This window comes from Puma concolor, chromosome C2, assembly GCF_028749965.1.
Source record: "Puma concolor isolate L17-30 chromosome C2, mPumCon1.1.hap2, whole genome shotgun sequence".
In the NCBI taxonomy this organism is placed as follows: domain Eukaryota; kingdom Metazoa; phylum Chordata; class Mammalia; order Carnivora; family Felidae; genus Puma; species Puma concolor.
This window is the reverse complement of record NC_141675.1, coordinates 91,704,789-91,726,753: the sequence shown is the minus strand read 5'-3', so window position 1 is coordinate 91,726,753 and position 21,965 is coordinate 91,704,789. Positions and strand designations below refer to the sequence as shown.

The window sequence follows — 21,965 nt, the reverse complement described above, 5'->3', positions numbered from 1 at the left end:
TGTGCCTCCCTCTCTCTCTACCCCTACACACCCCCAACTCAAAAAAAAAAAAAAAAAACCATTAAAAAAATTAAAAGTAAATAAAGAAATAAAATCAAGTGTAATTAATTTACACTTATAGCATGTCTCAATTCAGATTAACCACATTTTAAGTGCACCATAGCCACATGTGGCTAGTGGCAACCATTTGGACAATGCAGCTCTAGGGCTTAAAAAAATGACTAAGACATGATCCCTGGTCTCAACAATTCACAAAGGGAACTCCCCACAGGTAAACACAATTTTATGTGGAGAGCAAATATTTTGAGATAAAAATCAAAGATTTATTTCCTGGGAGTTTCTTCTTGCTCTTGATTCTTCCACCCATTGAGTTCTTCCTACTTATTACTCAGGGAAAAAAGGATAGAGCTTAGAATAAGGTCAGTTGTGTGTGTGTGTGTGTGTGTGTGTGTGTGTGTGTGTGTGTGTGTGTGTGTAATTATATCCTATGTAATTAATTTTAATCAAAGCAGAGACTGTGGTCTTAAAAGTTAGGTTTTATGAGAGAGAAAAGGGTTTTTTGAACCAAAAATCTAAAAACCTAAAGAATTCAGGGCGCCTGGGTGGCTCAGTCAGTTAAGCATCCGACTCTGTTTTGGCTCAGGTCATGATTTCATGGTTTCGGGAGTTTGAGCCCTGCATCAGGCTCTGTGCTAGCAGTGTGGAGCCCGCTTGGATTTTCTCTTTTTCCCTCTCTCTCTGCCCCTCTCTCACTCATGCTCTCTCTGTCTCTCTCAAAATAAATAAATAAACTTTAAAAATAAATAAAAATTAATAAAAACCTAAAGAATTCATAGCATGGTGTTTATGCCATATGTAACAGAGGAGAGAAGGATGAAAGATATTCTCAGAATAATTTTCTCACTTCAAAATAAATAAAAATTCTTCATTTCACCTGGTAGGAAGAGAAGAACCAGAGAGGACATGACTAGAACTCTTGGGGAATCTGAGAAGGGGCTCACTTCACTGCTCCATTCCCTCAAAAGAGCCCTGGGAGTCGAGATGGGGCAGAACAACAAGAATCTCGGAAAAACAGGGAGGGGGACTTCTAAAGTAGAAGGAACCATTGCCTGACTCTACTGGGTACAGCCCCCTCCTCCAGTCTGGCATCTAAGTGAAAAGTAGCAATGGCTGGGGAAGATGTCCAGAACAGTTGAGGACTGCTGTATAAGACCTTGCACTTCAGCTTGGAGGATGTGCACACTCAAAAATTTCCTGTGCTCTAGGACAGGCACAGATACTGGCTTGGAAAGGAATTCCCTCAGCATGAAAAACAGAGTGCCCTGTGGAGACACTAAGAGCAAAGGGCACCATGAATTTAAGCACTGGAGGGTGCTAATGACTGATGCCCAGGATGGCTTATCTAGCAGAGGACATTGGGAGGCAGAGAACAGATAGATGCAGACCATGCACCAAACCACCTTCCTCACAAATGCCTGTCCCATAATCTAAAGCACTCTCAGAAGAGAAGAAGGGGAACACCTTGCAGGAACTGAGTTTAAACCCCAAAGGGACTAAGAAAACTCTGAAAATGACTGAGTTCATCTTGAACCATCAAGAGTTTTCCTCATCTGCAGACATAGGAGCATGAGATGTAGGTAAAGTTCCATTTTACAGCAATAAAGAAGACAAGACCCACACCCAGGTTTTGTGGAACTGTAAATTTTGATACTTATTGGAGTTACAGATGTGGTAACAAAGGAATACCAGAAGTGCAGGAGGACAGAAGAGCAAGCAGGTTCCTGGGCCTGCAGGAGTTAGGGAAGGTGTCAACCAGGACATGCCATTTGAGCTATGTCTGGAATAAAGAATGGGACTTTGCGGGCTAAAAAAGGATGAGAGAGGAAGGCATTCCACATGCAAAGGCATAAAGGCAGGAAATCTCCAGCACATTTAGGAAACTCTTAAGCAGTTCATGGCTGAAGTGTTGAGGAACATAGTGACAAGGTGGGTGAATAATGTGGGGCTAGGGCCTTATGTGCTTTGCTAAGGGGTTTGGGGTTTTACCTTGTAGGCGACTAGAAAAATAGATATTAAACAAGCATGTATTTTGATGAGCTCTGGTACTTGTTTAAAAAACATTGCTATTGGTTTAACCCTTCTAGAAAAAATCTTTTAAACCTTAAACAATGGAGATTGATTATGAAAACACTTAGGCACGCTCATCAAAATGGAGATATCATTTCTTTAAAAGTTTGGTCTTTATGCTCTTTAATTGAGATGGCTTTATAGCCTTTACAGTCTGACTCAGAACAAAATATAAGTTCGCCTAAATTAAAAACTCATCAAGAAGAAGGAGATGAGTCGGATTTTACATCTGATAGTTTTGAGGATGAATCTTCTTCTGAAGAAATCAGGGCTATAGCGCCTGAGGAAGATACTTCACCAGAATGGCCTCTACCGCCACTCACAAATGATAACTTGGAGGCTACTGCCCCTCCTTACAATAAAATATACCCCCCTCCTTTACCTGAAAAATTACCACTCATGTTAAATGAAAGACTGCCTATCCAGTCACTTCCAATCCTTTTTCTAATGACCAGCCTCATTCCGACTCGAGTATGAGGACCTTCACTTAACTGCACTTTGTTTGCAGGCGCATCTTTTGCAACTCCGGCCATACTCCCTGCAACACGTGTATTTTTTTAGGATGATAATTCTGGTAGCAGAGTAAAGGGTAGGTTGGATAGGGTTGGTTTTGAGGCAAGGAAAGGACCTGATGATTGTCCAGGCCCAGGGGAAGAACAACAAAGGCAGTAGGAATAAAAAGGTGAGACTGGGCTGCAAAGGTCACCGAGAGAGAACCAGTAGGGCTGTGTGACTGCCTGGACATAAGAATGAGAGGAAGGAAGGAGTGGAAGATGGTAGAGTTTCCAGCTTAGGAGACCCAGTAGATAGATGGTGATGGTATTAGTCAGGTTAGGGAGTACTGGGGGGGAAGGGGGAAGCATATTTCTCAGGGTAAAGTATGGCCAAGAGAAGAGTTCAGTCTGAGGTGGCTCTGGAACATCTAGGCAGAAATGTTCAAAAGACAGTCAGAAATATGGACCTGTGGGTCAGGGGAGAGGTAGGGGGTCAGAGTCACAAATTCATAAGTCATCCATAGAGGTAGGAGTTTGAAGCCATAGGAATGGGTGCAATCACGCAGGGTGACACTGTAGGGTTACAAAAGAGAAGGATTCCTTTTGAACTCCAGAAAACACGAACATTTAAAGAATGGGCAACAGATGGACTCACTAGATTATAAATTTTAAGGGTAGGAACTCTGTGTGTTCTGTTTACTGTGGTATTCCTCTCACCTAGCACAGGGCCTGACTTATAGAACGTGTTCAAGAAACACTTGTGGAATGAATGAATGAACCCAATAAAAAAAATTGCAAGCATGTATTCTCCTTGCTACATTCAGCCAAGCCCTACAAGCAAGAGATGAACTGGCTGGAATACAAGGCAATATAGAAAATATATACATACAACTTCATTAATAGAAGCCCCTGTGCCTATAGGTGGCCATCTGAATTGACCAAGAGTCCCATAATTTGGAACCTTGCAGGGTAAAAAAGACTTTGCAGTCCAAATGAAAACTAGGTTAGGGGCACCTGGATGGCTTAGTCAGTTAAGCATCTCACTCTTGATTTCGGCTCAGGTCATGACCTCACGGTTCGTGAGATCAAGCCCCACATCAGACTCTGTGCTAACAATGCAGAGCCTGCTTGGGATTCTCTTTCTCCCTCTCTCTTTGCCCCTTCCTCTGCCCATGCTCGCTCTCTCTGTCTCAGAATATACGTTCAAAAAAAAAAAAAAAACTAGGTTTAAAAAAGAGTTGCAAAACAACTTCGGGGTAATAAAATATCTCCTGTGTTTCTCAAGCACCTTTGGTGAAGCATGCTCCCCACAGACATGTTGGTACAGTCACATTATGGGCATAATGACTCTAATCATCTGAACTGCCTCAGGCAGTGGGTGTTAACCTAGGGACATGGACAGAGCACAGAGGCCAGTAGGTAAAAGACCAGAGTCTTAAGGCTTAAAGACTAGATGGAGACAAGACCTTTAGCTGGGTTATAAAGACACAAACTTGACCAGAAGCAAACAGCTTTCCTGCCTGCTGAGGTTTTAAAGGAACTGTATTGCTGAAGAAACTGCAAGCCTGGCTACAGTAGCCTGAGAGCATTCTAGTCCCTGAGGCAATCCACGGACCCCTGATAGGCAGAGGGCCTAGAAATGACCAAGGGTGGCAACACATAAGAAAGATTCTTCCCAGAGTGGAAAACAAGGGTCTTCACTCCCAGAATAGAGAATACTCTCTATGCCTATCCAGCAGCATGATTAGTGGTATGGACCAGTGACTTTCCTTCTACCGTTTAGAAATGGGAGGGGTTTTATTTTTAAGTTTATTTATTTTGTTAGAGAGAGAGAGAGGCAAAGAGAGAGGAGAGAGAGAATCCCAAGCAGGCTCCACACTGTCAGTGCAGAGCCTGATGCGGGGATCGAACTCACGATGTGAGATCATGACCTGAGCTGAAATCAAGAGTTAATGCTTAACTGACTGGGTCATCCAGACACCCCTAGAAATTGGAGTTTTTATTGCAATTTTCCTGCTCCTTCTCCTCTCATTATATAACAAGTGGGTTAGGGCAATTACTTTGCTTTTAAGCTTTAAGAGAGGACTTTCTGGATTTGAAGTTGATGATGAGACAAGATGAGATTTGGAGGCTGTTTTCCTTGGGAGGTGGTGTATGTGTCTTTTAGGGAAAAAGACATGTACAGATGTCAGGCAGGCAATTAGCAGTGTCTGCCACAGGATTGAAAAGAAGGCACTACTGGATTTGAAAAATAGGACAGTGATGGTCTTAGGATAGTTTAGGTAAGGGTAGGGAGGGGGAGTGCAGAGAAGGTCAGTTACAATGGGTTTAGGAGCAAATGGATGTTGTGAATTTTTACGACTTTGCCAATATCACTTTTCTAGTTATAATCAAAGACTTCTTGGTGGGGATTCACTTGTGAGTTTTTACCCCCAGGAATTTTCCATGTCCAATTTTTACTCCAGGTATTGCTTATGTTCTCTCTGGGGCAAAGAGAAGATGATTTCTAGACCCTTTGCTTTCTAGAAATCAAGAGTTGGAGTTAGCTTCACAGCAAGGGTCATGCTATATATTTTGAAAGATAAAGATCAAGAACATAGTCAATAGATCAGGCAAAATCAAGCCTCATCGTTAGGTACCCATCACGATCATCACTAAACTTCTTAGGCTCCTTTGGAGACATCTGAAGGGGATAAAACAGCAGTTAAGTATGCAATATTTTCGTACAACTGAAAAGAGACATGAGAGCTACACATAGAAGCCCCATAGCTGAAAAGGATCTTAAGATGTTATTTACTTCCCCTGCCAGATATCTAATTCATTCACTAGCAGCCTACAGGAAATGAAGAGGATGGAAGAGAAAAGAGCAACTTCATGAAGTTCAGGAAAGTGCTCTTTTGATTAAGGGATGAGGTTTGGTAATGTTGATAATAATTTTGTGGAAATAAGCCAAAAAAAAAAAAGAGAGAGAGAGAGAGAGAAGAGCTTCAGGGTGCTCTCTGCAGATAAAACACATGACCACAGAAAAGAGAAAAACAGTGAACTGTAGTCTCACCGTTCACTTTCGTCAACATTAAACCCATCAGCAATAAAAAATATGAAGGAAAAATAAAAAATATGACCCTTTCCAAATGACTTTACCACAAAATCCCAATTACAAGCGATCCCCTCACCACAGCAACAAATACTATTAGTGGTGAGTCATCTGCTGATGTCTGCTTACCAGTTCCCACATATAGAGCCCCCCAGTGATGAGGGGCTAATACCTACCACAGGGCATCGAGTACATTCTTTGAAAGCCAACTCTGCATACTGCTTCACAGAACTGGTAAGGAACTTGCTGAAACAACCTGTGGCTCACAGGATCCCTATGTATTCTTTCTTCCACCATTTTCTTCTTTCTTTGGAAGACAGCCATGAGAAACACATTGTCAATTTCCTCCACCTATGACCCAAGGATATGAAAAACTGAAAACACTGAAAAAAAAGGGTGAGAACCTGTATTTCAAGTGCCTGATACTCCACTTCAAAGATAATGGTTCTTACGTGCATATTACTTTGCAAGCAATTTACTTTTTATATAAAGTTTTTAAAGCGTCTCTCCGAGCCCCAACCCTCTCCTACTTTGACTTCTGTCTCTTCAAAACTCCCTGTCCCTTCTTTGATAAATCCATTTAATAAAAATTCACTGAGCACTCACTATGTGCCAAGAAGTGGTAACGAATTGGTCAACAGTGTATACACATTCTTGGCCTTCTTAAGAGCCCACAGTTTAATGAGAAGTAAAAATAGGTAAACAATTATAATACAGTGTGGTATATGCTATTCCATTTCTTTCACTTTGCTTCAAGATAGGCAGATAACTTTCCCCCAAATCTTCATCGGTGCTTCTGTATATCCTGACATCATTTCTACCTCCTGGTGCCCATCCCTGCCCCACTTTCAGTCTTAATCCCAGGGTTCCAGGTCAATGAGCAGCTGGCTTAGAGTCATCAGCAGGTGAATTCTTCTTTTGGTTATAGACCCACGACAGGTCAAACCCTTCCCTTAATTAAGTATACCTTTATAACCTGCAAGCCACAGCTTTCAAACTGTTTCTTCTGATTCTGAATTTCCTCAGTTGAAAGCTTTAGGCATTTCAGAAATGTATTCCTTTTCATTTCATCCTGGTTTTTTGGTTGCCAATCAATCCACTGTCCTAAAAACGAGTAACACAAAACTTGGTCTCAATACTCTGTGAGATGAAAAAGGTTTGTAAAGAAATGCAATGAAACAAATTATAGATGTTTAAAGGAATAGATTAGCCAGTTTACACTGTATGCCTTACATGTTTAGGCATGCAAGGAGAGTATCATATAATGAGAAGTCATAGGATAAGAGAGGGGCTAATAAATTTGTCCTCACATGATTTGGATTATGAGGCTGAGGGGGTGAGAGAAAAAAGAGCATTAGTATATACTTCCCCCATCAATGTTGTAATGATGATATAGAATTGTGTTGCCAATAGGTAATGTTTATATTTCTAGCCAGGATGCTCATCAACAAAAAGATACAGGCATAACAAAACATGAAGGAATGATGAAAAACAGTATGACATTTACATAAAACTTCAAGATTCTCAAAAAGATTTCATATCTCAACCTCATTTGAGCATTTCACACCACCACTGAAATAATTATAACTAACACACTTTTACAACGAAGGAAATTGAAACCCAGAGAAGTAAGTGACTTGCCCGATATCACATACCTAATAGGTACATACCCAGGAGTATAAACCTGGCTTTCATCAGTGCTTCCTGTAAGTGGCAAGGCAGAATATTTGTATCACTCATATACCACCCAACCACAAAGAGCAAAATTTGGAGATTCAGAGTCTATGGTGTCCTGTCTTTCCTCCCTTCCTTCCTTTTTTCCTTTTTTTCTTCCTTTGTTCCTTCTCCCTTAACTTTCCTTCCTTCCTTCCTTTTTAAATTCAAGGGACAACCTGTTATTGCCCAGCAACTCCTTATTGGACAAAATACACAGGTGGACAAATGGACCCCACCACCACTACCAAAAAGACTTCTTTTCTTTCAGTTTATTTTCAGTTTGACGTAAACCCAAGTATACAAAAATGACAAAACTCCCAGCACATTATTTAATTGAGTGGTCTCAATTTAACCACAAAAAAGCAGATAATAAATCCTAAGAAAGTCACTAGAGGGGCCAAGTTGTAAATCTGGAAAGCAGGAAGGACAAAATTTCATAGCAGAGAAACTCCAAACCCAGGAAGTTTCTAAGGAAGAGACTGTAAATTAAATCTCAAGAGCAATAGCTGACATTAATAAAGTATAGTAATAGAATTCAGTTCACTTGAGTTCAGCAACTCATTTACTGAGCTCCTATTATATGCCTGGCCCTGGGTTGGGCACCGAAGAAGCACTCACCAGGAAGGATTTAAAAAGCAGCATAAAAGAGGAAATCCCTAACTTCTATTATTTAAATTTTATTGTTCTGACGGATAGTTGATGTTTCTTGTAGTAATAACTCATTGAAAATGTATCCATTTTGTTAATGAAGGTCTTAATCTGATTAAGAGAGGGTGAGTCTGTAGGAAACTCTGAAACACTGCTGTGGAATACTATGCTTAGTCATCACCTATCAAAAATACCACCTTGCACCAGAACATGGGACTCACATGACTAAATTGCCAACTGCTGGCAGAGTGGATCAACCTTATGAATGCAGTTAGTTTAAAGTAATGCCACAAGTTTTATAGGCCAGTGTTTTTTTTTTTTGCCTCTTGTTCTCTTGGAAAGTATCAGAGTCAATTTAAATATCCACAGTCATTACAATTCAAACTAAGTAGAAATTAAAACCTTTGGTCTTATCCTTGTGTATTATTTTTGTGCATGTTCTTTGACACTGGTTTTTCTGGGGAATGTGGATAAAACACTTATTGTATACTCCCACTCACTTTGACCACATCTGCCTGAATTATTTTTACAAACACAAGTGAAAATAAGGTGCCCTTTAAAATTTCACATATGAATTTTTGTACCAACCCATCAACATCACAGTGATCTTTCTACAATACAAGTCTGACCTTATCTTTGCTTAAAATCCTTCAAGGCTCCCCATTTGTTCAAGAAAAACTCTGAACTTTTCCATGTGATTTATAAAGTCTTTCATAATCTAGACCCTGCTATGGTCTGATTGCTTGAAAAGTTTCTTTACCTTACTAATTTCTACTTATTCTTTTTTTTTTTTTTTTTTCGAGAGAAAGAGAGAGAGAGAGACAAGCAGAGAAGGGGCAGAGGGAGAAGAGAGAAAAATCTCAAGCACACTCCACGTCTAGTGCAGAGCCCAAAGCAGGGCTTGAACTCACGACCATGAGATCTTGGCCTGAGCCGAAATCAAGAGCAGCACACTCAATTGACTAAGACACCCAGGAACCTCTCTACTTATTCTTCATTCTCCATTTATGACACCTTCTCTGAGAAGCCTTCCCTTGACCTCCCAAGTCTGGATTAAGTGCCTAAATTGGTATCCTGAGACCAATTTCAAAGTCTCTGTGTGCAGGAGGGTTTCCCATATGTACAACCAAGCAATTCTGCTATTGTCTATCCAAAGATAGCATCAGATTCCACAGGTTAGGGGTTCAGTCCTACAAGACTGCTCTTCAACACACACATACTTCAGACACCAGTCAAAAGCCAAGTTGTCACCTGTGCAAACTGGAGATTCCAATGACCTTCTCTGTGGATTTCAGGCACTATTTGCAAGTCCAGGTTGTTACCTGTACTTTTGACCAGCTGGTCAAAACATCTCCTCCTCAGGTTCAATTAATTTGCTAGAGCAGCTCACAGAACTCAGAGGAACATTTTACGTACTAGATTACTGGTTTATTATACAGGGATATTATTCAGGAATAGCCAGACAGAAAAGATGCATAAGGCAAGGAAATGGGGGCAGGGTGCAGAGCTTCCATGCTCTCTCCTAGCAAGCCACTCTCCCTACATGCAACTTTTATATGCACTAAAACTCCACGTGCTCACTGACCTGGCAGTTCTCTGAACCTGTCCTTCTGGGTTTTTACTGAGGTCCATACATAGTCATGGCTGATTAAATCATTGGTCAATGGCAACTGATTCAACCTCCAGCCCCCTCCCTGGAGGTTGGGTGGGGGAACACTGAAAGTTCCAATCCTCCAACCACAGGGTTTGGTGTCCTAGTGACCAGTCCCCGTTCTTAGGGGCTTTCCAGAGTCACCTCTTTAACATAACAAAAGACATCTTTATCACTCTCAACACTTAGGAAATCCAAGGGCTTTGAGAGTTGTAAGCCAGAAATGTTGACGAAGACCAAATGTATATGACCATATATTTTGGTCATCTGAATGACCAAACATATCTTATAAATCGCAATGTCACAGTGCCTCTCCGAGATGCTCCCAGAGCACTTTCACCCTCCTCTTTCATAACTAACCTGCTTGCTTCTCAGTATCCTTACTTGGATTTTGAGTGGAAACAACGTCCATCTTATCACTGTATCCCCAGCACCCAGCACAATGCTTGGCACATACCATAGACACAATATACATTAATCAAATAAATAAATGAAATAAGTCTCTGTTTCTCAAGGTGGCATTTTCAATGGTATAATTTCTTAGCTCTAGGGCTATGTTAAAAGGATATCTCCGAACCCAAATTCCCAGTCATCATGATGAATTTTGCCCCGCTGCATAGGAGATACTTGAGTGTACTTCACAGTAAGAATGAATAATTTACTTTGGTGAGAGAGCTCAAAGTAATTTTAGGGTTCCTAATGCTGCTAGCAACAAATACATAAATGCAATAGAACTCAAAGAAATTGATTAATCAAGTGTAATGTGTCTGTCTAAATTTGAACATTCCATGTGTAGAATTAAGGATGTACTTTTTTCCCCAGAGCCTGGGCTTATGTTATCCTAGGCTTTTAACTGCTAGGCATTTAACTGCTTCTTAGGCAATCCATTTCATCATAAGTAAATCCAATCACTCACGTACGTGTGTGTGTGTGTGTGTGTGTGTGTGTGTGTGTGTGTGTTGATTTTCTAATTAACCTTGCTGGTAGAAAGAGAGCCAAAAAACAGTTATAAAAGTTTATGGCTTAACACAGAACCAGCATGGTTTGTTCTCTCTCCCATGCTATATCTTACCCACATATATACAGGTGCACTCACACCCATAAGAAGGAACAGTTGGGGGGCGCCTGGGTGGCGCAGTCGGTTAAGCATCCGACTTCAGCCAGGTCACGATCTCGCGGTCCGTGAGTTCGAGCCCCGCGTCGGGCTCTGGGCTGATGGCTCGGAGCCTGGAGCCTGTTTCTGATTCTGTGTCTCCCTCTCTCTCTGCCCCTCCCCCATTCATGCTCTGTCTCTCTCTGTCCCAAAAATAAATAAACGTTGAAAAAAAAAATTAAAAAAAAAAAAAAAAAAAGGAACAGTTGGGAGAGCCGACTTTTCAACTCAATTGGAAGTTACTCACCTGACAAGCTCCAAAGGGCTAGCTCCTTTTTTCTTGCCATTTCCTCTTGAACTTCACACAGCATATGTTCAATGTTCATAACCACCTCAACGAGGCTAGCCTGGGCTCCTTTAATCTCTAAAATTACCTTTTCCAGACTGATAATCTCTGAGATAGAGACCCTTAAATTATTCTGAAGCTGAGTCAAAATGTCATGTTCCCTTTTTCCAAGGTAGAGTATATGATAATTCTCAATGATGTGGTGGTCCTGGAGGGTCAGTATCCTTCGGATCCACGCTTGGGCCTCCTTCATCTTTTCCATGTTGCGTCCCATCAGGCTGATGGCAGGAGATTTACTTTTGAGCCCATTTTCTCTTTTCTCCTCTCTGGTCAACTGGGGGACTGAAAAGACTATCATGAACAACCACAGAAGGCAGGTGGGCCTTAAACCGGAGCAGAACAAAACACCAATGCCAATATTTGCCCCGAGGATATCGTGACCACTGCCAGCAGCAGCAACTTCAATTAAGTGCCTAGCTCTGTGAGCTGTGTTGGATACAAAGGAAATCTAAATGTGTGGTTTACAGTCTCCTTGAGAACGGTGGAGCCTGTAAGGGGTTGGCTCTCTCATGTCTTGCTGCTGCTCTGTTGCATTTGTCAATTCACAGGTGAGTTCACCTTGATATCACCCTGGATGTTAACCAACTATTACAGACATACATGCAGTTTGGATTCCATATCACCGCAATAAAATGAATACTGCAATAAAGTGAGTCGAATGAATTTTTTGGTTTCCCAGTGCAGAAAAAAGTTATGTTTACACTATACTTTAGTGTATTAAGTGTGCATTATGTCTATAAACCAATGTAAATACCTTAATTAAAAAATACTTTGTTGCTAAAAAATGCTAACCATCATCTGAGCTTCCAGTGAATCATAATCACTGATCACAGATGACCATAACAAACATAATAATAGTGAAAAAGTTTGAAATACTGTGGGAATCACCAAAATGTCATATAGAGACACAAAGTGAGCAAATGCTGTTGGAAAAATGGCACCAACTGACTTGCCCGATGCAGGGTTACCACAAATCTTCAATTTGTAAAAAAAAAAAAAAAAAAAAAAAAAAAAAAAAAAAATGCAGTATCTGTGAAGCTCAATAAAATGAGGTGAGCCTTTATTTCCTGCTGACTGGGAGTCTCCTTAACCTCTTGCTACTACCGAGTTTGAAATCAAACATCTCTGAAAGCCATAGAACTTAAAGAGTGAAAATTCTTTTTGAACAATATGAGTATTTCTGATTGTAAAAATAGTACATTTATTTTTGAAATATTAGAAAGTTACCCAAGTATAATGAAAGGAAGAACTACTCATAATTCTACTACCTGGGATTCCTCTTTATATATCACCTGTAGGGGAAAAGGACATGTTACACCTCCACAGAATCTGGAGCTTAGCACTTCCTATTGCTTGACATGGTATATCCCAGCAGATAAGATAATGGAACTTTATTCCAACCCATGTGGAATAAAGGGGGTACCCATGTGTACCCCTCTCTAAAACCCCCTTCCATAACAAGCAAAGATATATATAAAGAAGAAGAATCTCTTAGATGGATTAGAGTGACCCTGAACCCAAACTGAAAAAAAAAAAAAAAAAAAAAACTCAGGGGGCAATGGACTAACTGAGAGGAAACTGATAGGTGAGGCAGTATCTAGAATGCATAAAGAATTCTCTCAAATTATCAAGAAAAAGAAAGAACCTAGTAGCCAGCCAGGCAAAAGATTTCACAAAAAAGGAAACACAAAGGGCCCCTATATGTGTGAAAAGATGCTCATCTTCACTGGTAATCAGGGATATGAAAAATTACCCACCAGGTTGGCAAAAATTCATAAGCCTGACAATACCAAGTTTGTGGAAGGATATAGAGCAGGGGCTCCTGTATATATTCGTGACGGACGTAAAACTGGAACAACCACTCCTATAATTATATCTTGTAAAGAAATTCTTGCATGTGTGTATCAGGAGATATGTACAAGAAAGTTCACATTCTCATTCTTAACAGCAAAAAACTAGAAATGACTCAATTGCTCTCCAACAATGGAAAATTATTATAGCAATAAAAAGGAGTGAACTTCAGCTATTCAGAAGAATCTCAAAAACATATTTTGAAAGGTAAAAGTAAATTGAGCACTTACCATGTTCTAGGCATTGCTCTAAGTGCTTCACATAAATTATTTTGTTCACTCCTAACAACCCTACGGGATAGGGGAGGCTGCTATTAACAGCCCCCTCTTACAAATGAGGAAACTTATTCAGAGTTATTAAGTAACTTGCCCATGGCTATAGGACTAGTAAGTGGTGGTCATGGAGCTAGTAGGTGTGGGCAGTCTGCCTCCCCAGGAGTGATCCCAGGTTAGTAGCGGTAATTAGCTTCTTTTACCCTTACATAACAGTTGGGTGGTACCAGGAACTATGAAATAGTACCAAGATAGACCTAGAAGTAAGAGAGGGAGGGTGGCTTTCTTTGAATAAAATAAAATCCAATGTTTTAGACTATAGAAGTGACAAGAGTTCTTAAATTGGAGGCATAGGAGCTTGTCTGTTTGTTTTTAACCCTTGTTCTGCCTGGGAGCTTATATTACTTTTTAGGAGAAAATAGAAGTAATACATGGTGATATTTCATTTATTCATCACTACCAGAAAAAAAAGAATTGTTCTTCTGGGTAACTACTGGTTCAGATCACTAAGGGATACTCTTCTAGCACCAAAACACATTAGTTATTTATTAGCTAAATTATTTATTTAATTACTTAAATATTTCTAATGAAAACACATTTCCCTGCCTTTCTTGTTTAACTTTTCCTTGTTAACCTGAGACCATCACCATTAACCCATTTTAAATGTCAATAATTGTCCTGTGCTATCATAATTCTTTTATAGTTGCCCTCAAAAATTACTGAAATAACTGGTAACCTCTGGCCCTACTATTCAGGCTAACAACATAGAGACATTTGTATGTTCCTTTTCCATATTATCCTCATCTAAGACTCCTAGCTACCTTTCCTAGATTCAGTGAAGTTCCCCATATATGCACTGCATTTATTTGCTTCTGTGGGTTTTCTTCACCTCGGGTGCCCAACCCCACCAGCTCTTGCCATTGAAAATCTGCCATCCTCAAAGCCTAACTTAGATCCACCTGTCCAAGAAGTCATTCTTGATCCCTTCCGGTCAGAAGGAATCTCTCCCTCCTCTGGGGCACCTGGGTTGTCTGTCCATCCTCTTGCCCATTATTCCATGGCCTTTATTTAATGCTTTGCATTTACAGAACATTTTTCATACATGATCTCCAATTATCCTCACAAAAGTCTGTCATTATCGTTTTACAGATAAATAAGCAGGTTCCTAAGAGGCACAGCCACAGACCACAGCTCTCCAGCACTGCTGGACCACAGCATATCCATAAGCAAACTCTTCTGTTAAAGGGTGTAAGCAAACCATTGTGACCCTACTGGGAAATAGCCTGAGAGTTTCTATTGCTGGTTGAATGTCTAGTGTTTTTAAGATTCATAGAATACTGTAGATTAATACTATTTCTAGAATACTGTAGATGTGTACTATTTCCGAAGTATACATCCTAGCTGTCAGGAGGCAATTCTAACTTCATCAACTCAAACTCCACTAAAGAAAAGGAGTTATGAGACAAAGTTAATCTTTCTCTAACACCAACCAGGGTTAGTTTAGTCCTGTGATCCCCAAACCTAGTTCAGCAGCAAAATTGACTAGGGGGCCATTGAAAAATATACATGCTTGGCCCAGACCCAGAGCTCCTGAATCAGAATCTACACAGTTGGGGCCTATACATATTTTTGTTTGTTTGTTTGTTTGTTTACAGTTTCTGTTATGATCCCAGTGATTACCCAAGTTTGGGTAGCATCAGCTTAATCCATTTATTACTATTTGGTATTACCTAGATGTGTTTTCTAGAATGACTAATGAGTATCTCCATTTAGATGTAACCCCATTCAGAGCAGAAAGAGTAATGGCTTCGTCATCTTATGAAGGGCAGAACTTTTTCTTAGGGAAAAAGTATAGACAGCTATCTATGAATGGACTACCCACACTGTGGATTACCCACTGTGGCTTAGCTTCTCTCTATTCATATCATGAGACTGGCCTGAGCAAAAATAGAATCATGATCAGATATAAAGCAGGTTGGTGTCCAAGCAGGAGCATAGTGAAATATATTTGGCTTATTTCTTCTTCTCCCTTCCATTAGTTCAGATGATAAAGAAGAGAATGAATTTCTGGTGGGTAGACTCTACTTCTAAGGCTGTGAATTTTGTACTCACCACTGTAATTATTGAAACCCCGTAGCCTGGACTTACTCTTTGCCATTTCAGCACTGAAAGCCTGTAAGAAGAAAAACAGGAGAGTCATAAGTGGGGCTTTCAGCCATTGTCATCAAAATCCCTCCGTCTACCTGCACATACCACACCTGACCTCATCCACTCTGTCAATCCCCATTCCCACTGCCACAAATCTAAAGCAGCCTTTTGGTAAGTGCTAGAGAATAGCAATTCCAGCCCCAAATTATGCAGTACCACAATCTATTAGAATATCTTGGGGAAACAAGAATAGAAAAACTGGAAAGAAAACCAAAACCTGGTATATAAAAAAAAAAAAGAATGTGTATTCAAGGCGAAATATAATCATTCATTCCACAAACATTCATGCTCTGCTTCTTGCATGTTAGACACTGAACTAAAGCTGTGGATGTGTCACTCAAGAAGAGAAACATAGGTAAATGTTCTTATAATTAACAAAACATAAATTCATTTAAAAAAGGTATATGCGGGGCGCCTGGGTGGCGCAGTCGGTTAAGCGTCCGACTTCAGCCAGGTCACGATCTCGCGGTCCATGAGTTCGAGCCCCGCGTCAGGCTCTGGGCTGATGGCTCAGAGCCTGGAGCCTGTTTCCAATTCTGTGTCTCCCTCTCTCTCTGCCCCTCCCCCGTTCATGCTCTGTCTCTCTCTGTCCCAAAAAAAAAAAAAAAAAAAAAGGTATATGCACACACGTTGTCTGTAGACTGAATAGGTGATCAATTCTTGTAAAGTGCTTAAAACTCTACCTGGCACACAGTAAGCATTCAACGTATGTTAGCTCTTGTTGTAATTATTATTACATAATTCTATAGACAAAAATTTGTGTGTGTTGCCACACAGATCCTTTAACAGAGTGTCTTTTTTAAAAAACTAATCTCTGCAAGGGTTTGGAGCCACTACCCAGTGTCTTCCTTATCTAAAGTTGATTCAATTGGCAGTAATTACTTCATTGGAAAGATGGTAAATAATGAGGTAAAGACTAGATTTGGCTTTGCACCTGAACTTTAACAATGAAGTTTCTTAATCTGTAGGACATTTTCTTCATCAATTGTATTTGCAACTGCTATATCCAGAGCAAAAAGCCCTCAGTCATACCATATTTAGTACCTGGAGAGGTCATGACAGGGTATTTCTTTTGCATCCCTGTCCAAGGACTTGGAAATAAAACAAATGGGATAGCATTATCTGCTGATAAATATAACATCTGTCATGTGTAAAATGAATAAAAAACATCTCTCTCTAGAAGTCATTTTCAATACCAGGATGTGGGGCACCTGGGTGGCTCAGTTGGTTGAGCGTCTGACTCTCGATATCAGCTCAGGTCATGATCCCAGGATCTTGGGATCAAGCCCCACGTCTAACTCTGCACTAAGCATGGAGCCTGCTTGAGTTTCTCTCCCTTTCTCTCTTTGCCCCTCTCCCCTGCTCTCTCTCTCTCTAAAGTTAAAAAAAAAAAAAAAGTAAGGATGTATTACAGGGTTAGAAACAACTGGCAAGGCTTTTGAACTAAATGTGAAAGAAAATTGCTACTAAGCCAATGTCAATAACATAGAAAGTATGAATAACAAGCAGATGGTCTGCAAGTGGTTTGGAAAAGTGGACCCAGACAGCAGGAATCTGGCAGATTCAGGGCTGCAGCAACTGTCCAGAGCACCTAACATGAAGGATGTCAGCAGCATGTCCCTAGAGAAGGTATTCCTTACTCTGAGACATTGTGTCTGGCGCAAAGTAGATATGCTATAAATATTTGTTAAATAGCCAAAGGAATGATGATCCATCGACTTTTATAGATACTCTGTTCCATCCAGTAAACCTTATCATCATGAAATACCGGTAGATACGAGTATTTCAGTCAGCTTGGGAGTCATTTACTCACTGTCATTCATGAATTGGAAATTTCTCAAGTGTGTGAATGTAAGTCTCACTTTATTGGAAGTTTGGTATTGGTTGATCTTCTTGAGTCAGGTCAAGTCTAAATGTCTGACAAATCCATTCTCTGGAATGCAGGGACCTTGCCAAAGTAATGCCTCCTATAAGAAACTGTGTAAGTTGCTCTCTGCTCTTTCTGAAAACACACCCCTCATTGAAACGCTTACTTAGGAATAAAATAGGTGCTTATCAGAAGGCCAGAGGTTTCTACATATGTGTATACACAAGTCATATTCCAACATGGTTATAATATTGACGAAAACCTGAAGGAATGATCAATGTTCAGGGTATAATATAAATTACCGTGTAAGATATTCCTCATTTGAGTCACAAAACTGAAAGATGTATCATCTCTCACGTTATTTTGGTTTTTTTTTAACTTTTTAAATGTTTATTCATTTCCTGAGGGAAAAAGACAGAGTGCAAGCAGGGGAGGGGCAGAGAGAGAGGGAGACACAGAATCTGAAGTAGACTCCAGGCTCTGAGCTGTCAGCACAGAGCCCGATGCGGGGCTCAAACTCACAAACCGCGAGATCATGACCTGAGCGGAAGTTGGTTGCTTAACCGACTGAGCCACCCAGGTGCCCCTCTCTGTGTTTTTGTTTAGTGGTTAAGAACATATAGGCTTTGAGGTGAGACAGACCCAGGATGAAATCTTGGTTTGCCACTTGCCTAGCTGTGTGCCTATTAACCTCTTTGTATGTTTTTCCTTTTGTAAAATGGGGGTGACAATTGTGGCTTCATCACAGGATTGAGGAGAGGATAAAATGAGACAGCTTCTCCTTAGCATAATACCTGACTAATGCAATACATGGCAGCTATTTTTTATTATTAATCCTTAGTAGAGCCCTCAATTTGTGGTTGACCTCTCTACTTCATTTGAACCTCCAGGCACATTCTTGTTTGTGTATTGAAGAGAATGAACCTTCTTTTCTAGCTGCAGTTAATTCCCCTTGTAGGGCTATGATACTTAATGAGCAATTCAGGGATATGGTTGGGACATTTATCTGGGCCCACTGATAGTGCTCTGCTTTTAGGGGGAATTTCATTTAAAAGACAGGATGATTCATTTTGCCTGGAAGGCAGGCTACTTGGCTGGGTAACTCTCCGCCACCTTGCAGGTCAGCTGTGGATGAGACACAGTCGTATACTAGAGCTGGCTGACATCGGCTCACAAGAGCTCACTGAACATCTCTTCCCAACTCCACCTTCAGTGATCTCACATTCAGAGCTTGAAGTCGGCAACGAATATCAGCAAATGCTACAAACCTCCCTGTGTCTAGTCAGGCAGCAAAAGAAATAAGAACATTTACATTTGTTCCAGGAAAGAGCAAGCTAGAATAAGAATAAGTTCGTTTTCTTGTAGGGAGAGATAAAATGGCAACCACCCACATAGAGACAGGCTGGGAGGTGGAAGAGTGAGCAGTCAGAGGACTAGTGTTCGGAGCCACTCTCCCTGCCAGAACTGAGCAAGGCCCTTTCTACCCAAAGCCCAGACGCACGCCTGGGAAGTTGCACTAGCACTTGGATGTTGCTATTGGCAGAATCAAAAACATGTCTTGAAAACCTATTTTAAGTTTCTGTATCTTATTTCACTTCCTTTTTTATTCTTCCTTAACATCATGACAGTCCCTTCTCAAAGTGCCAACTAAGCGAAAATAAAGCACAGAGACGGTACTTTAAAGGCAGAACAGCACAGCACTATATACTAATTATGCTGACTATATCAGGGAACTTTTCACAGGTTAGAAACTCAGCTTAATCTGGCCACTCTAAAACAAAAAGCTGAGCTGAAGTGAAAACAAAGGAAGCTGGACACACAGATCTCTGCACTCAGACACATGGACACACTCTCCTACACACACATCCCTCCCTTTTGCATCAGAACACAACCAACTTCCCTCTGAGGTCATCTACATAGAACTTAAGAAACAACAGATTGAATTTGGGGACAGTACCAAGGACATGGCAAAAGCTGCCAAATATATCTGTGCCATGAAAGAATTTATAATCTAATTGGGGAAAAAAGATAGCAAACGAGTCATTTAATTTAGTATACAGTTCAGCATTCAGTGTGTCACAGCTCCTTACAGCTGATACAACAACAGCTGACCTTCATGAAGGGCTTATCTGTATGCCAAGTACCGTTCTAAGTGTCTTATGTGTATACGCTCATTTAATGCTCACAACAGCTCCCTACGAGGGTAGTTATTATTCCCACTTTATTTTACTTTTTTTTTTTCAAATAAGCTCTACGCCCAGTTCTACAGACTCAAACTCATGACCCCAAGATCAAGAGTCTCATGCTCTACCAACTAAGCCAGCCAGGTGCCCCTATTATCCCACTTTAAAGATAAGGAAATTGAGGCACAGAAAAGCAAATTAACTTGCCCAAAGAAGTTGATTGGAGAGAAGAAGATAAAGAATTTGTTTTAAATATGTTGGATTTAAGATGACAATCAGATAACCAAATGGAAATGAGAGAGGCTTAGGTGTACAGGTCTGAAGGTGACTCAGAAGACAGGACTTTGCAGAAGTTATGGTAGAAGTTGTAAGAATACTTGTGTTCTTGTAGGGAGAGAGAAGAGAGAGGAGCAGAGGACCTCATACTAAAACTAGAAACTTGCTTACCTTTAAGGAGCAGAGGGAAGAATAAATTCCAACAAAGGAAAAAGAGGGAAGTTAGGTAGCAGTGAAAAGATGGCTTCTATAATGACATTCTTTACTAGGTCAGAGGTGGGCAATTTACAAAAATTAAATTCACCAAGTTAGAATATCACCGTGTTGTACAGGTGCTTAGCTCATGTCTTCACAGGAGATACTAAACAGATGTTACTGAGTGAATGAATGAATGAACAAACTACAAGCCATTTCTAAGATATTAACTTACATTATAGACCTCCAGTTCTTCTGGAAAGATCACAAACTTTACAGTTAATTGTTTTTTCAAATGGCATTTGGCAAACTTTAAAACTTCATTAAACATAATCTTAGCTGCTATATTCATCCATATACGAATGCTTCCAGTCCCAAGGGCAGGAAAGGAAATGGAAGTGTTATTTAATTCAAGGCATTTCTGCAAACATTCATTCACTGCCATTCCCAGTGTCTGTAGGAAAAACAGATCAGCCTTTGAGTCAAAATAAAATTTCACTTACCCCTTGATTCCCCCATATTTTACAATGCCAACCTCCCACTCTCCCTCAGGATCATGTCCATGCCTCCTCAGAGAGCAGGAAAGGCCCCACTCCATGGGGAACCCATTGCAGCCATAAGGTTAGATGATGATGAGATGATGAGAGGTTAGATGATGAGAAATAAGGGTCTGTTTTATCCTCTTCAGGACATTTGGGCACCGTGATTTCTCCCAGTTAATGTAGCCTTGCCCATCTCCCCAGGTCAGGTCAGAGAGCCAAACATCAGTGTATCCCCACTTACCTGCCACTTCCAGGTCAAAACAAAGAGCTCTTGGAAGTTTAATAAAGGAGACAGAGGGTAAAAGAAGCAAGCAGCTTTATCCAGAGTCTTTAAGATATGTCCTAATGTCCTATGTGATTTCTCCTCAAGAAGTGCTAACATAGGGGCGCCTGGGTGGCACAGTCGGTTAAGCGTCCAACTTCAGCCAGGTCACGATCTCGCAGTCCGTGAGTTCGAGCCCCGCGTCAGGCTCTGGGCTGATGGCTCAGAGCCTGGAGCCTGTTTCCGATTCTGTGTCTCCCTCTCTCTCTGCCCCTCCCCTGTTCATGCTCTGTCTCTCTCTGTCCCAAAAAAAATAAATAAACGTTGAAAAAAAAAATTAAAAAAAAAAAAAAAAGAAGTGCTAATATATTGGGCACATTTAAACTTTCCATCAACGTTTCAACATCCAGACTGAATACGAGTACAGGAAGGTTGTCTGTGGAAGAGCCTCAGAAAACTGAGGGGTAGAGAGTGACTGGAGAACCAGTTTGGGTTTAGAGGGCTCTTAGTCAAAGGACCAGAAATGGTGACAAAATAAAGTCGGAGAAGGGGACTGTTTGCCTTTCTCCACATCTGAGGGGGTACCCCCTACTCTTTAAATTTTATTTATTTATTTATTTATTTATTTATTTATTTATTTATTTATTTAGAGAGGAGGGGAGGGGCAGAGAGAGAGATGGAGAGAAAGAATACCAAGCAGGTTCCACACTATCAGCACAGAGCCCAATGTGGGGTTCAAACCTACAAACCATGAGATCATGACCTGGGCTAAAATCAAGAGTTGGATGCTCTGGGGTGCCTGGGTGGCTCAGTCGGTTGAGCGTCAGACTTGGGCTCAGATCATGATCTCGCAGTTCGTGAGTCCAGCCCTGCACTGGGCTCTGTGCTGACAGCTCAGAGCCTAGAGCCTGCTTCGGATTCTGTGTCTCCCTCTCTCTGTCCATTCCCTGCTCATACTCTGTCTCCCTCCGTCTCTCAAAAATGACTAAATGTTAAAAAAAAATTTTTTTTAATTAAAAAAAAAAAGAGTTGGATGCTCAACCAATTGAGCCACCCAGGCACCCCATCCCCCTACTCTTT

At 40.7% G+C, this 21,965-nt stretch overlaps 1 protein-coding gene across 5 annotated transcripts in view; it reads right to left on the bottom strand.

The window, feature by feature from the left end:
• Positions 1 to 21,965, bottom strand: part of PARP9 (poly(ADP-ribose) polymerase family member 9) — a 37,978-nt gene that overhangs the window by 2,283 nt on the left and 13,730 nt on the right. For all 5 annotated transcript variants that reach the window (XM_086675260.1, XM_086675259.1, XM_086675258.1 and 2 more), the window contains 5 exons: positions 20,317 to 20,535; positions 15,465 to 15,525; positions 11,131 to 11,511; positions 6,683 to 6,819; positions 5,892 to 6,066 (listed from right to left, as the gene is read on the bottom strand). In XM_086675260.1, the coding sequence (XP_086531386.1) occupies positions 5,892 to 6,066; positions 6,683 to 6,819; positions 11,131 to 11,511; positions 15,465 to 15,525; positions 20,317 to 20,535 (973 nt within the window). The remainder of the gene's footprint in view (positions 1 to 5,891; positions 6,067 to 6,682; positions 6,820 to 11,130; positions 11,512 to 15,464; positions 15,526 to 20,316; positions 20,536 to 21,965) is intronic.